Source organism: Maniola jurtina, chromosome 24 (assembly GCF_905333055.1).
Source record: "Maniola jurtina chromosome 24, ilManJurt1.1, whole genome shotgun sequence".
Lineage (NCBI taxonomy): Eukaryota > Metazoa > Arthropoda > Insecta > Lepidoptera > Nymphalidae > Maniola > Maniola jurtina.
Genome location: NC_060052.1, coordinates 6,041,423 through 6,056,161, shown reverse-complemented (window position 1 = coordinate 6,056,161; position 14,739 = coordinate 6,041,423). Strand labels below are relative to the sequence as shown.

At 37.4% G+C, this 14,739-nt stretch overlaps 2 protein-coding genes across 2 annotated transcripts in view; one reads left to right on the top strand and one right to left on the bottom strand.

Moving 5' to 3' along the window:
- Window positions 1-10,246, bottom strand: part of LOC123877717 (glycerol-3-phosphate acyltransferase 1, mitochondrial) — a 64,602-nt gene extending 54,356 nt beyond the window's left edge. The window contains exon 1 of the mRNA XM_045924574.1: window positions 10,087-10,246. The gene's annotated coding sequence lies outside the window, so the exon portion shown is untranslated. The remainder of the gene's footprint in view (window positions 1-10,086) is intronic.
- A 440-nt stretch (window positions 10,247-10,686) lies between these two features.
- On the top strand, window positions 10,687-14,466 carry LOC123877702 (charged multivesicular body protein 3). Its single transcript, XM_045924547.1, has 7 exons — window positions 10,687-10,830; window positions 10,955-11,015; window positions 11,614-11,793; window positions 12,649-12,689; window positions 13,072-13,245; window positions 13,528-13,689; window positions 14,232-14,466. The coding sequence occupies exons 1-6, from the start codon at window positions 10,786-10,788 to the stop codon at window positions 13,681-13,683; spliced, it is 657 nt and encodes a 218-aa protein (XP_045780503.1). The 5' UTR covers window positions 10,687-10,785; the 3' UTR covers window positions 13,684-13,689; window positions 14,232-14,466.
- Window positions 14,467-14,739: the final 273 nt, after the last annotated feature.

The following is a 14,739-nucleotide window of genomic DNA, read 5'->3' as shown; positions in this document are numbered from 1 at the left end:
AGATTTATATTTTTTTTATGCAAAATAGATTTTGATTTATCGTGCAAAATGTGGAAAAATACGACTGTAGTTAAGAACTCTTGTGCGTGAGTCTGACGTACACTTGCCCGGTTTTTTATGTAATAAAATTAAGTATGGATTTCTAATACTTAATAAATTATAATTTATTTTCCTGAACATCTTACTCGGCTACCAATGACAAATCTTCACTGGTACCATCTGTCCACAACACAGAATGTACTAGGTGTAGCCATAGTTTTTTTCATTATACTTATCATTATTTGAGCAACATTCAGCGCAAAAATGAAGGCGATATAATCTGTGAAAAGCAAAATCGATCAGCGACTTTGGTCGGAACAGAATCCGCTCGTGTGTTAGTGGTTTAAGTTGAGCGAGATAAGCCCCGGTTTCCTTCCACTACAAATCTTAGGAAAGTGCGTCAGTATGCGCGATACACTCTGACACTAGATCGTGCAAAATGGGCAACTTTAGTATCAGCATCAACCAATAGATTAATTGACCCTAGGGTCTAATTAATTATGATGATAAATTATGATTGTAAACCTACTGGTTCAATGACGTAAATCCTTGCCAAGGAGTAGTGAGTTGAAAACTAATAAAAAACCTAGTAAAAAACCTAATACTTGGCTAACAAGCTTGCACGTTTGCGGTTTTTTTCCGTACCTAAAGTGCGCCAACGGGATCCTAATACTAAGCCTCCGCTATCGGTCCGTCTGTCTGTAAGCAGGCTGTATCTCATGAACCGTAATAGGTGAGAGTTGAAATTACTAATTTGACTTGAAGTATTTAGTGTCTATTACCGGTATAACAACAAATAGTAAAAATTCGTCGTTCAGTTAATTTCTTCTTTATATTAGCGTGATTCCGCCCGGTAACATAGTACAAGCCTGAGATCCTGTGTCAAGTCAAGACAGGCTGCATTTGGACTGCAAGCCGATTGCAAAATTGCAGTTGACATAACTACAAAATTGTAAATTGAATGCGGTTGACAGAGCAAAATTGTAGTTGTGACATAACTGCATCGATACTGTCGACTGACTTGCGCAGTCCATGTGCATTCGGCGTGCAGTTTTAGGCCGGCTTTACTCGGGCAGTATGAAGGAGTCAGAACTGACTGCTTCAAGCTGCGACTGCATAGTGAACATCAACATACAAACTGTAATTTTGCAGTTGTATTCAAAATGCAGACCACCGTCTTGACACTAACGATCTCATACTTGTAATACATGTACGAGTATTTAGAGTCAGAAAGGTCATCAAAAATAAATAAATAAACCAAATATCTATGTGAACTAAAACACTAGCATGATTCCAAGGTGTTGAAGGAAACGGATGAACGGAAGTGTAATTTGAGTTAAGTAGGTCATTAATCAAGTTACCTTGCTAAAGACCTTTGACTATTTGCATATAATATTATTTTAAAAAACCGGTCAATCGTACAAGAAATAACACTTCCCGTCAGCTGTATACAACCTGCAAGTTAATGACGAACAGCGCCATCTAGTATGTGTTTTACATATAACCTATTTCGTCGTGAAACGATGAAATGTTTCGTTATGTATGTTTTTGTTATGTAACCATAAGTTTTTGGATATTTTACTTTACTTGTGCTATAACTCAAAATTTAAAAACTCCCGACACAAAAGCCTCTATAAGAAAACTAGAAAAGAGCTGATAACTTTCAAACGGCTGAACCGATTTTTTTCGATTATAGCTAAGAACACTCTCGATCAAGCCACCTTTCAAACAAAAAGAAACTAAATTCAAATCGATTCATTTGTTTAGGAGTTACGATGCCAGTGACAGATACACAGATACACACGTCAAACTTATAACAACCCTTTTTTTAGGTCAGGGGTTAATAAAACAATAAATAAATAAATAACTCAAACTGCCAAACTCTAAAGCAGTTTCGTATAAAATAATAAAAAGAAAATTGTACACTATGCAGTCGCACTTTTTACGCGTTTCCCCAAATAAACGTATTAAGCCTATTACTCTATCATTTTTCGTTCTAGATCTAAAACTAAGCCAGATATCGATTTATCTCTCCCTTATCTATGCCCTAAAACAATAAAACTGCCCTAAAATAATAGACCTAGAAAGCTGTACACACTTAGTAGGTATGTAGTATCTCAATCAAGACCCAAAAAGAGGCGTGTTATAAGTTTGACGTGTGTATCTGTGTATCTGTCAGTGGTATCGTAACTCCTAAACTAATGAACCGATTTTAATTTAGTTCTTTTTTTTTTGTTTGAAAGGTGGCTTGATCGAGAGTGTTCTTAGCTATAATCCAAGAAAATCGGTTCAGCCGTTTGAAAGTTATCAGCTCTTTTCTAGTTACTGTAACCTTCACTTGTCGGGGGTGTTATACATTTTTAATTTACACTTGTATATCATGTCGATGACTTACATGCGCTATGTGCCTTATTGCTTACCCTGAACTTAAACCCTATGCACGCCATTGAGTTTCCTTTATGATAATTATAGATTAACAAGCTTATGCCCGTGACTTGGTCCGCGTGACTTAGGGTATGAATTTTCAAAAATTCCTTTCATAACGGATGTCTACGTCATAATAGTTATATTGATGCTCAGCCCGATCCGTCCAGTAGTTTGAGCTGTGCGTTGATAGATCAGTCAGGCAGTCCACCTTTTCCTTTTGTATATCTAGAAGATATCTAAGACAAAGAATAAGGGTAGATTTTTCGAAATTCCCACAGCAGCGAAGTCGCAGACGATCGCCATACTATATCCACATAAAGATAGTATAGGGCCATTATAGGGCTCTCTCTGTTACGTAATCCCTTTATAAATGACAGACGAAAATCTCACGTGGGCGTTAACAATTTTGAGTCACCTACCAATCACAAACGAATCTATATTTTCGAATGATTTTTGAAAAAAACGAATTGAATTTTGAAATCATGTTTGTGATTAGCTGGTGACTCAAAATGGTTAACGCCCAATGAGATTTTCGTCTCTGTCATTTCTACGGGATTACGTAACCCTATACTAATCTCTTTCCTTGGATAGAGTATGGTTATGAATTTTCACACCAAGTTCAAATCAATGTGTTCGGTTTATAGGTAGGCAACCATTTGTTTACGTGCTATTAATTAATAATTAATCAGCGGGCAAAGTCCTAGTGGCTTATACCATTCCTAATTACAGTTTTATCTGGCAAAGTGACGTTATCCGTGTAATGCTCATATTTACCTGATTGATTTTATTTATCTATCATCGGTTAGCTATCATAAGTGTCAATTGGAATGTGAACCCGCTATGTGACCTAAGCCTTAAGGTGAGAGATACTGTTGTATTTAAAGTCATATGAAGGTCGCTTTCTATCAGTCAAGATCATTAAGGGTCTAGACAGACTGACTGCAAAAATGCAGTTGAAATGCAGGTTTATTGCAGTTGATATAACTGCCGAGCGACAGCGCAGTCATGCAGTTCTAGAATAAGCAAATCATGTAAACTGCACTCGGACTGCGCATACGGTCTATAGTTATGATAAAGTTTTTTTTTTAATATAAGAATATCAGCCATGCTAATCATGACTAATGCTCCCCTTTCCCCTCCAATTAAGCGTAAAGCTTGTGCCAGCCCGGCTAGCGTGGGCAGTAGATAAAAATTATATCCCCCTATTATATCCAGTGATGTCATAGAAATCAGTGGATATAATCGGGGATATAATTTTTATTTACTGCCCATGCTAGCCGGGCAGGAGTGGGTACGACAATAGCGCAACGGCTGGGGCTTGAACCGACCGACCTTCCGAAATTCAGTCCGCTCCTCAACCATTGAGCTATCGAGGCTCTACGGTACTAGTTATATGGTAAATGCACCTCAACCGCATCCAAACTGCAATTTTGCGTTCAATTCAGGTCGCTCTCCTGTAATTGCTAGTTTTGACCCTAGGTGGTGTTAGAACTTAACAGGGCTCCTCCGTCACTCGTTTCATACAATCGTAGTTCCAATTTCATTTGAATATTAAGCAACCAAAGTCCATGAAATTTTGCAGACATATTCTAGAAGCTAATATCTGTGTCTGTGGTGTTTTAGATTTTTCTAAAAATATGTAGTTTTAAAATTACAGGGGCTCAAATATTTGTATGAAAATTTTTAAGACCGCGTAACTTTGAAACCGAATATTTTAACAGAAATCCGGAAAACCCCAGACATAGATATTAGTTTCTGGAATATGTCTGCAATTTCATGGACTTTGGTTGCTTAATATTCAAATGAAATTGGAACTACGATTGTATGAAACGAGCGACGGAGAGAGCCCTCTTAAGCGATGATATGTCAAAACTCAGTATCTCCCACACAAGACGGTAGCAACAGTACTCGTATAGAATAGCGTCACAACTCAAAAAGTACATTTCAAGTGCACGCGCACTCGACGTAAACAACACTTGTTTTATCGAACTATTCGCGTGAAACATTTCGTGTTAGTTTTAAATAGAGCGAGAATAGATTTCTTTATGTAATGGCAGATTTCTTTTTAGTTTGTGTTATTTATATGCTGGTATTGGCTGAATACCGCCACTGTATGGCCGGAAACAATGAACTAGCACTTGCCCACAGCTTCGCTCCCGTGGGAATTTCGAAAAATCTGGCCTTTTTCCTTGTCTACATTATAAAGGGAATCTCTGTACAAAATTTCAGCTTTCTAGGTCAAAGAGTTTGGGCTGGGTGTTGATGAATCTGTTACTATTTTATACATATCTATGATTTTATATTACTAAGCTTCCGCTTTCCGTCCATCTGTCCGTCAGTATGTCAGCGGGCTGTATCTCGTGAACCCTAATAGGAAGATAGAGAGTTGAAACTTTTACAGAATGTGTATTTCTATTCCTATTGCAACAAATAATAAAAATTGCAAAATGGCCCTCATGAAAATTAAAGTGTTAATACTTATTTCCCGTACGGAACCGTTCGTGTGCGAATCCAACTCACACTTGGCCGATTTTAAATGTACATTTAGACTAGTTGACCCGCCCCGGCTTCGCTCCAGTGGAATCATTGGAAATCGGTAGGGTGAAATTTCCGAAAATTTTGAAATTTGTACTTATTAATTTTTGTCTGAAAGTCCTAATGCCAATTTTCATAATGTTCTTAAAAGGTAGATAGATATTGTAATATCATTGCATGACCGCAATATCACCTGATGGCATAACTCATTGAGGTTGCTGTGAGTCTTGCAGGTAACATACGAGTAGGTTAAATTATAAGTGGCAGGAAACGCAAGACGTTTACCACAACAACTTTAATTAATTATTGGTGTCACAGCTAAATCATAATTACTAGGTAGGTATTTCCTTTAAATAATGTGATTAGGTTATCAGATAACTGCGTCTCCGGCCTCAGTACCTCACGCATTTGCGTTTATTTAAATGGTTATTAGGGTTCCGTACCTCAAAAGGAAAAACGGAACCCTTATAGGATCACTTTGTCTGTCTGTCTGTCCGTCTGTCGTGCCTGTTAAGATAACCTTACATCACAAAAAAAATATTAAAATTTGTTCATCACACTTCACACTAATATTATAAAGGAGAAAGTTTGTATGTGTGTGTGTGTGTGTGTTTGTGTGTGTGTGTGTGTGTATGTTTGTTACTCCTTCACGCAGAAACTACTGGACGGATTGGGCTGTTTAGAATAGCAATAGACTGGATTAGCACATAGGCTACTTTTTATCCCGGAAAATCAAAGAGTTCCCACGGGAATTTTAAAAAACCTACATCCACGCGAACGAAGTCCCGGGTATCAGCTAGTTAACAAATAAATTAGTATTTTCAATTTTCAAAGTAAAATAACTATACCAAGTGGGGTATATGAAAGGGCTTACCTGTACATTCCGAAACAGATTTTTATTTATTTTTATGCATAATAGTTTTTGACTTATCGTGCAAAATGTCGGGGAAAATACCCGAGTACGGAACCCTCGGTGCGCGAGTCTGACTCGCAATTGGCCAGTTTTTATGAGTTACGACACTTTTCAATGTACAAAGCACAAGTTTCCACGACGTACAAAGTTCTTTTCCTGTGTAAAAATGATAATATGGTATCTAACCCGTTCAACCTTCGATTATTGAAGTACTCAACAGATACAAACAACTACGCACGATGGCTACGATGCGACAGGTCATCATAATGTAGGTTAAACCACTGTGTAGAGTGTATGTACACTGTACACTGTACACTGTAGACCGCTCTGGAGCGCGGCTGCTACGCGCAATTCATACAATCGAAGGGCCCGAAATGCTTTTAGTGGAGATAAACAGACGCATTCTGGAGTGGAGATCGCGGATCGATAAGCACAGTAGGAAGACCTCCAGCCCGCTGGAGAAGGTGGGGGGTTTATAATGGAGAATTATCTGAAGAGCTTTTTGACCTCATTCCACCTTTCTTTTTCTACAACCACACCGCACGCCACCGCAAGCAATTTCACCCTCACCACCTGGGTGCCTGGTGCACTTCGACCGCCTGTTGACTTCTAAACTCTTTTTTCCACGTACATACAAATTGTGGAATCAACTCCCATCGGCGCTATTCCCACTAAATTACAACGTGGTGTTATTCAAGGGGTGGATCAACAAATGGCAAGGCTGGTAACGCATCGGCGGTACCTCTGGTGCTGTTAATGTTCATGGGCGGCGGTAATCACTTAATATCAGGCGACCCGCCTGCTCATTCGCTCGCTATATTATTATTAAAATAAAAGATGAGGAAGGTGGAGGGCCGTGTTTAGTGGCGCGCTCTTGAAAAGGCCTATGTCCAGTAGTAAACGCATACAAGCTGATGGATTGGATTAAATTGCAGTTTTTCTAGAAACTTCCAGGCATGTTGTGTCTAACAATAATCTATTACATATCTGGCACGGATCTCGGATGTCACCATAAAGCACCACCGCGACATTGCGTGCTCGGATGTTGGCCATTGTTGAGCAAACTGCACAACACATCGCGATCTGCAATTTTGTATTGTGAAATGTATGCAGCTATCATATTAGCCACATACGGGAAACCTGCATGCCAGAGTTTTATTTAATGTTCTTACATCTGCTAATCCGCACTTGGTGAGCTCGGTGGACTATGAACTAAGATTCAAACTTTATAGTCGACTAACTGATACCCTGAGTTTTTGCGTGAAGGAGTAACAAACATACACACACACACACACACACACACACACACACACATACAAACTTTCTCCTTTATAATAGTGTGATGAAGTGCGATGATCGTTTTCCCCTGTGATGGGGACAATATACGGCTTTTATAAAATAACGAATTTTTGACCCTCACTGGTTCTCTCTATATGTCTTTTCTCCAGGATGAAGTCCCTATACCAAATTTCGTCAAAATCCCTTAAGCAGATGGACCGTGAAAAGCAAGCAGACAGACAAGACACACTTCCGTATTTATAATATTAGTATAAGCCTCTTCAAGGCAAGCACGCTCTATCTTAGGCTGCATCATCACTTACTAGCAGGTTTGATTGCAGTCAAGCGCTAGTCTATAAATTAAAAAAAATACGCCTGGATATGGATTTATTATACCTACCTACCTAAGGCCTATCCCAAGAAAAAGAGAAACTCGAATAAGTAACTCTGCTCTGTAGATAACATAAACATTTTACAGGCCAAATAATAACAGACACTTTGTACTTGTAACTTGTAACAGTGTGCCAAAGTGGGTGAATTGAGTCACAAAGGACCCATTGTGTGACAATTGTAACATGCTGACAAGCTGACATGAGGTATAATAGGGAGCCAAGGGGCGATGAACCTGTCCTCAGTTTACCAATAGCTACAGAGATTAACTCCTTTTTTAGGGTTCCGTACCTCAAAAGAAAAACGGAACCCTAATTGGATCACTTTGTTGTCTGTCTGTCAAGAAACCTATAGGGTACTTCCCGTTGATCTAGAATCATAAAATTTGGCATGTAGGTAGGTCTTATAGCAGAAGTACAGGAATAAATCTGAAAACCGCGAATTCGTGGTCACATCATTTAAAAAAAAAATTAAAATATGTTTCAATTTTCCAAGTAATATAACTGTACCAAGTATCTGTATCATATGAAAGGGCTTTACTTATATGTTCTAAAACAGATTTTTATTTATTTTTATGCATAATAGTTTTTGATTTCTCATGCAAAACGTCGGGAAAAATACCCGAGTACGGAACCCTCGTTGCGCGAGTCTGACTCGCACTTGGCCGGTTTTTTCTCTGAAATAATGTGTTGAATTGAGAACCTCATCAATTAATGAACCAATCAGCTTGTTTGCTTCTACTGCTGGATATAGACCATCCCGAAAGGGCGCCAGCAACACGACCCTCCGCTTTATTCATCAACCCATTTCCTGCTACCTTTCTAAGGCCTTTACTTGTCAGAACAGTAAAAATTTTGAAAACATGTGATCCAGTTGTAACCATAATATGAGCTTAATGTGAAATTACATACATACACTTCAATTTTATTTATTAGTGTGGATATAGATTATAATAAAGATAGAATAACTGGGCAAGGCCTAGATTTATTTCACTTAACTATATAGCCCTCCCAACAATCCATGTTCAGGGTCATTGGGCCCCACTCCCATACAAACATAGGTACCTTATTGATGATGATTGATGGTTTGGAGCTGAGTTTATTGTCCCTTTATCACTTGCAAAGTATCCCTCTTTTTAAACTCTGAACCACAGTTACTGATACTGTTTATGTCAATCATATACTTATAATTCTTACATTAAAATAGAAATATTAAGTTGAAATAAACTTTCACAAGTTCTTTTGAATCTTCAAAAGAACTTCTATAAAATCATTATAACAGTATTCTATGGAATTATTATAAACAAATCCATACTAATATTATAAATGTAAAAGTGTCTGTCTGTTTGACCTTGATACATTTCCATGGCCCATCTGGCAATATTTGGTACAAAGATAGCTTGCATTTCGAATATGGACACAGATAGTCTACTTTTTATCCTCAGAAATCAAAAAAACTCCACAGAATTTTTAAAAATCTTAATCCACACAGAAAAAATTGCATGTATCATCTAGTCAAAAATACACTACTGATAAATGTATCTAGACAAGTGAGTACAGCTTTATTGTAAACTTACCAGAAAATAGAAAAAGAAATACATAATAATTATAGAACAAGTAAGGGGGAAGGTACAATAATTGGGCAAAAATATTGCTGCATGGTGATCTTTCAGGTAATTATAGGATTATATTATTAAAAAATAAAATGTGTGAAAATTACACTATAAAGTTTTTATACTATTTGGACTATAAAGTGGTCAGTTAGTGCTAGGAATAGATATAGCAAAACTTAGGCTGAGATCTACATATAGAGTGGAACTTTGACTTTGCTCAGACTTAAAACACTGTTAATAAGAGACTGTGTTATACTGCTGGCATAAATCTGTCTCATTTTAACTGAAACTTAAGTCTAAGCAAAGTTAAAGTGCTCTCTATAGATTTTAACCTTAGTGTCTATACAGATGCATGTGCAGTTTGAGTACAGGCACTTAGTGAAAACTGCACACAGACAATGCAGTCAGTCTACAGTTGCAAAGCAGTTTTGTCAACTGCAGTCTGCATCCCAACTGCAATTTTACAGTCAACCTGTATAGACCTAACAGGTGGGCTTTGAACCTACATGCTGTTAGATTTTAGTGTGTCTGATCCATGTTGACTGTCTGAGGCTAACTCCTCAAAAGTTTGTTATGCAATCACATACTATGTTATGCAATTTGAAAAAAACTTGGCGCAGGGATAGCTTTTACCTAAATAAAAACTTCGACATGTATTAAAAACATGTGACGGTATATAAATAAAGTATTTCTTTACCCCAGTACAATCGGTTTGACTCAGTAAAATGCCTCATGTTAATTAATTTTAAACAGAAATTCTATTTCGTAAGAAATTTGATAATAGCAAAACTGCTTTCGTTTACATCTAATTAGATGCTAAAGAATTATAAGACCGCATAAGTTGTTTAATGCAGTATCAAAATAAACAGAAAATACTTCTGAACCAACTCACCTTGTAGCTGGTGCGGTGAAATAACTGGAGTTTGGATGATGTTTTGTTTGGAATCCTCTTGGTAAAGAAAAGCTTCGCAGGTAAAAACGAAGATATTTTATCCCGAATTCTGCACAAAATTAAAAATTATGAACACTCAAATCGCAACCGGCAACCAAAGACAAAGAATAATTTTGAAAGTGACAGTGACAATTGACACTGTTAAATTGTCTATGACTTGTTTTTTTTTACTGCTTTAATGCTCTGGATTCTATAAATATTTCTCTTCTTTCCATAGTCCACAGACGAATAACAAAGCTTTAACTTTTAAAAGGTTATTATTCTGTAACATTATACATGGACTTCGTCTGTGGTGGCATTTGCTGGCACGCGTGTTGTGACTTTTTGGAGTGTTTTTTTGTTAAAACTGACTGGAAAGCGCTCTAAGGGGGTGCCGTGCGTATGTTGGCGGGCGCTGGCACAGACGGGGTCCATACTTGTATAGTTTAGCTAACTTGTTACAAATAACTACAAACTTGACATTGGCTAATCATTGTAAAAGCCAGACGAGAGAGAAAAAAAAAAAAAAAAAGGTTATTCCTCTGTAACATGATACATCGATGACGTCATTTTCTAAATATGTCAATGTCAAGTGTAAAAAATCAAAATATTTTATAAACAATTCAGTGTTTACGGCATATTTTCACAATTTAAACAAAAATGGGGTTATTCGGCAAGTCTCCAGAGCGAAACCCAAAAGAAATGGTACGTTCCACTGCGACTTAAATGCATTTTTCTCTCTAACTGTGATGAAACGCAACTTTAACCTAAGGTTTTTGAAACTAGAAAATTAAACAGTCTCTTTGCTTAATATATTTTTTTATGTTAGGTAAACGAATGGTGTCATAAGATTCGCAAAGAGGGATATAACTTGGACAGACAAATAAGAGGTATGGCTAATAAAATATTGTGATTTAAAAGTATTTGGTCCCTAAGAAATGATACTTCAAAGATACTTAAATCAGTCTACCCTGGCCAGAATTCAATTGCCAATTGTTAAGACAATTAAAAAAATAATTGAATCTGTAGTAAGGGCAGTGTTCTTATAATTGGGAAATCCCGGGTTTGATTCCTGACAGAGGCAGTCTGGGAATTTATGATTTCATCTCTGGTCTGGTGGGAGTGGTTTAATGAAACTGCCATATGCCTTCCTAATAGCCCCCTTTCATCTCAGACTGCATCATCACTCAGCACCATGTGAGATTGCAGTCAAGAGCTACAGTTCTTGCAATTCACAAAGTCGAGTGAACTTTACTTGTGGTTATGTAGTATATATGGGTATTATGTAAGTGTGTGTGCAGTTCCGACTAATTAGTTGAGAGCAAGTGCTCACATTTAGTGCACACATGCACACAAATTTACACATTTACTGTACCTTGCTTAAACAATACGACTTAAACACAAGCATGAGCCATTCGCCAATGTAAATCGCAAGAACTATAACTTGTATTGAATTTAAAAAAAATGATAATATTTTTAATTCTATAGCAATTCAAAGAGAAGAGGACAAAATCAAGAGGTCACTGAAAGAAGCAGCCACAAAGAATGACAAGCAAGTGTGTACAATACTGGCAAAGGAGATCATCAGGTCACGGAAGACTGTCAATAAAATATACACCAGTAAAGCACATCTGAACTCGGTACAAATGCAGATGAAGAACCAATTAGGTAACTCTCTATTTTTCAAGCTCAAAAATACACTGATAATATTCCAACTAGCTAGATAAGGACTGTGACTTTGTCTGTGTGGAAATTCACACAGGCAATGTTGTAGGCCTCTGAAAAATCTATAGGGAACTTTGAATTTCCAGATTAAGAAGTAGCCTATATCTGTAGGTCTATGGGATACATGTTATCTCTGACCCAAATAGATGATGTTGTTTATATATTCTAACTAGATAAGGACTGTGACTTCCTCTGTGTGGAAATTCACACAGGCAATGTTGCAGGCCTTTGAAAAATCTCAAGGGAACTTTGAGAAGTAGTCTATATTGGTATATGGGGTGCAAGCTGTTTTCAACCCAAATAGATGGTGTCTGTGACTTCATCCACAGAATTAGGTTTGCTAAAAATCCTGTGGGAACTTCCTGATGTTCAGGAATATAGACTATCTGATGATCTCCGGGATGCAAGCTATGTTTGTGCCAAACATCAAGATTTCACCAGCAGTTCAGCTGAACAGACAGAAGCATTCTTGCGATAATATTTGTATGGATTAATAAAAATTAATGGCAAATAGGTGATGCCTGTGACTTCGTTCTCGTGGATATAGGGTTTTTAAAAATCCAGTGGGAACTCTTTAATTTTCCGGGAAATCCGTGTTAATCCAGGGTATAAGATATCTTCATTCCAAATTTCAGTCAAATCCGTCCAGTAGGCAGTTTTTGTGTAAAAGAGTAACAAACATACAAGAACTTTCACCTTTATAATATTTATGTATTATAATAAAGAATTTTGTTTTGGCTTAGTGTCATTTTTCACTAAAAAAATCTTTAATAATTTCTTTGATTTTTTTCCCTACAGCAACATTAAGGGTGGCTGGATCATTGCAAAAGTCAACAGAGGTAAGATTTAACATTTTTGAGTTCAAAGATAAGAATAAATTTGATTGCCTGTAAAGAAATACATAAGACACAGTATTTAAATTCTAAATAATTTTAGTTGAACGAATTTTTACGGGATTAAAAATAGCCTATGTGTTAATCCAAGTTATAATCTATCTCCATTCCAAATTTTAACTAAAACCGTCCAGTAGTCTGCATGAAAGAGTAACAGACACACACACACACACACACACACACACACACACACACACACACACACACACACACACACACACACACACACACACACACACACACACACACACACATACACACACACACACACACACACACACACACACACAGTTTCGCCTTTATAATATTAGTGCGATTTAATTTCCAGGTAATGCAAGCAATGCAGGCCTTATTACGTCTACCGGAGATAGCTAACACAATGCAGGAGCTGAGTAAAGAGATGATGAAAGCTGGTATCATCGAGGAGATGCTGGACGAGACCATGTCTGGGATGGAGGATGAAGAGGAGATGGAGGAAGCGGCACAAAGTGAAGTGGACAAGGTAACTTTAGAACTTTAGTAGGTCAATAGTTTATAGGAGCATCATACTTACGGAATACTTACGATTGTTCCTATCCCCATACCCTTTTGGTTTCTACACGGCATCGTCCCGGAACACTAAGGCTTTGCCGATAGGGTGGTAACTAGTCACGGCCGAAGCCTCCTACCAGATTAGACTAGAGATTTAGAAATTATAAAATTCCAAACCGGGAATCGAAATCGGAACCTGAAAGTCGCGGCTTAAAGTTTATCTTTAAAACTTCATAGCATGTTGTATCGACAGGTTTTGTGGGAACTGACGCAAGGCAAGTTGGGCGAAGCGCCGGCGCCGCCCACTGCCGTCGGAGCGCCCTCGACCAGCAAGGAGCCTGTGGAGGCGGAGCCCGATGAGACGGAATTGGATGAGATGCAGTCCAGGCTTGAAGCCCTACGCTCTTAGTTACTGGTGAGCATTGACATAGAATATATGACGATATATAAAAAATGTTGTAATAGCCTGGTGGTTAGAACGTCCGGCGCCTAATCGCAAGTCGGGGGTTCGATCCCGGGCACGCACCTCTAACTTTTCAGTTATGTGCGTTTTAAGTAATTAAAATTCACTTGCTTTAATGGTGAAGGAAAACATTGTGAGGAAACCTGCATGCCTGAGAGTTCTCCATGTTCTTAAAGGTGTGTGAAGTCTGCCAATCTGCATTGGGCCAGTGTGGCAGACTATGGCCTAAACCCTTCTCACTCTGAGAAGAGACCTGTACTCAGTAGTGGGCCGGCAATAAGTTGATCATACTGACGACAGCTCACAAACAATATGACAGTGCTCAAGTGGCCTTTACACACATATACAACATCTATGTATTGAAGTTTTTATCCATTCCATTTCCTTCCTCACATAAACTTTTTACAGTTTACAGAGGATGGCTATCTGTGTTTATAATTAAAAAATATTGTTTAATGTTGTCAACAATAAAAAAAAATTTTTTCATGTTACAGTTTTGCCATGGAGTTTCGGAGATTATACGCTGGATAAAGAGAGAAAATATATACAAAAAAAAAATGCCTTAAACAAGTTTTTGAATGTTGCAATAGTTATTGTATTCGCTACAAGAAATTATGTTGTTGTATTGTATGTAATGTTAATAATAAATAATTAATCAGTTAATTATATATTTACACTAAGTTTTGTTAAGAAATGTGAAAGTGGCTTGCATAAGTTGTGTATTTATTAGAGTATTTATAAAAAAAAAAACTTTAACAGTCGAAAAAATGTTGGGATGTTTTATTGAAAAAGATAAACTTGTACTACTGTTTTAGTTAATTATATCAAAATTTAAATTTATTTATTTAATGTAGAATAACTAGTCTCTTATGCATGTGAGTGACTACCACCGATTCGGGATGCAGTTTCTACTGAGAAGAGCTAGCAAGAAACTCAGCAGTTGCTCTTACACAGACAGTTACAATATGGGCAACAGAAAGCTCAGCTGGTAGCTTCCATGCA

What these genes read in the sequence shown, in the direction of transcription:
- LOC123877702 (XM_045924547.1), top strand. Translation starts at nt 10,786, where the DNA reads ATGGGGTTATTCGGCAAGTCTCCAGAGCGAAACCCAAAAGAAATG. An exon ending in CATTGCAAAAGTCAACAGAG is followed by an intron (nt 12,690 to 13,071) that starts GTAAGATTTAAC and finishes TTTAATTTCCAG; the next exon opens with GTAATGCAAGCAATGCAGGC. An exon ending in CACAAAGTGAAGTGGACAAG is followed by an intron (nt 13,246 to 13,527) that starts GTAACTTTAGAA and finishes TTGTATCGACAG; the next exon opens with GTTTTGTGGGAACTGACGCA.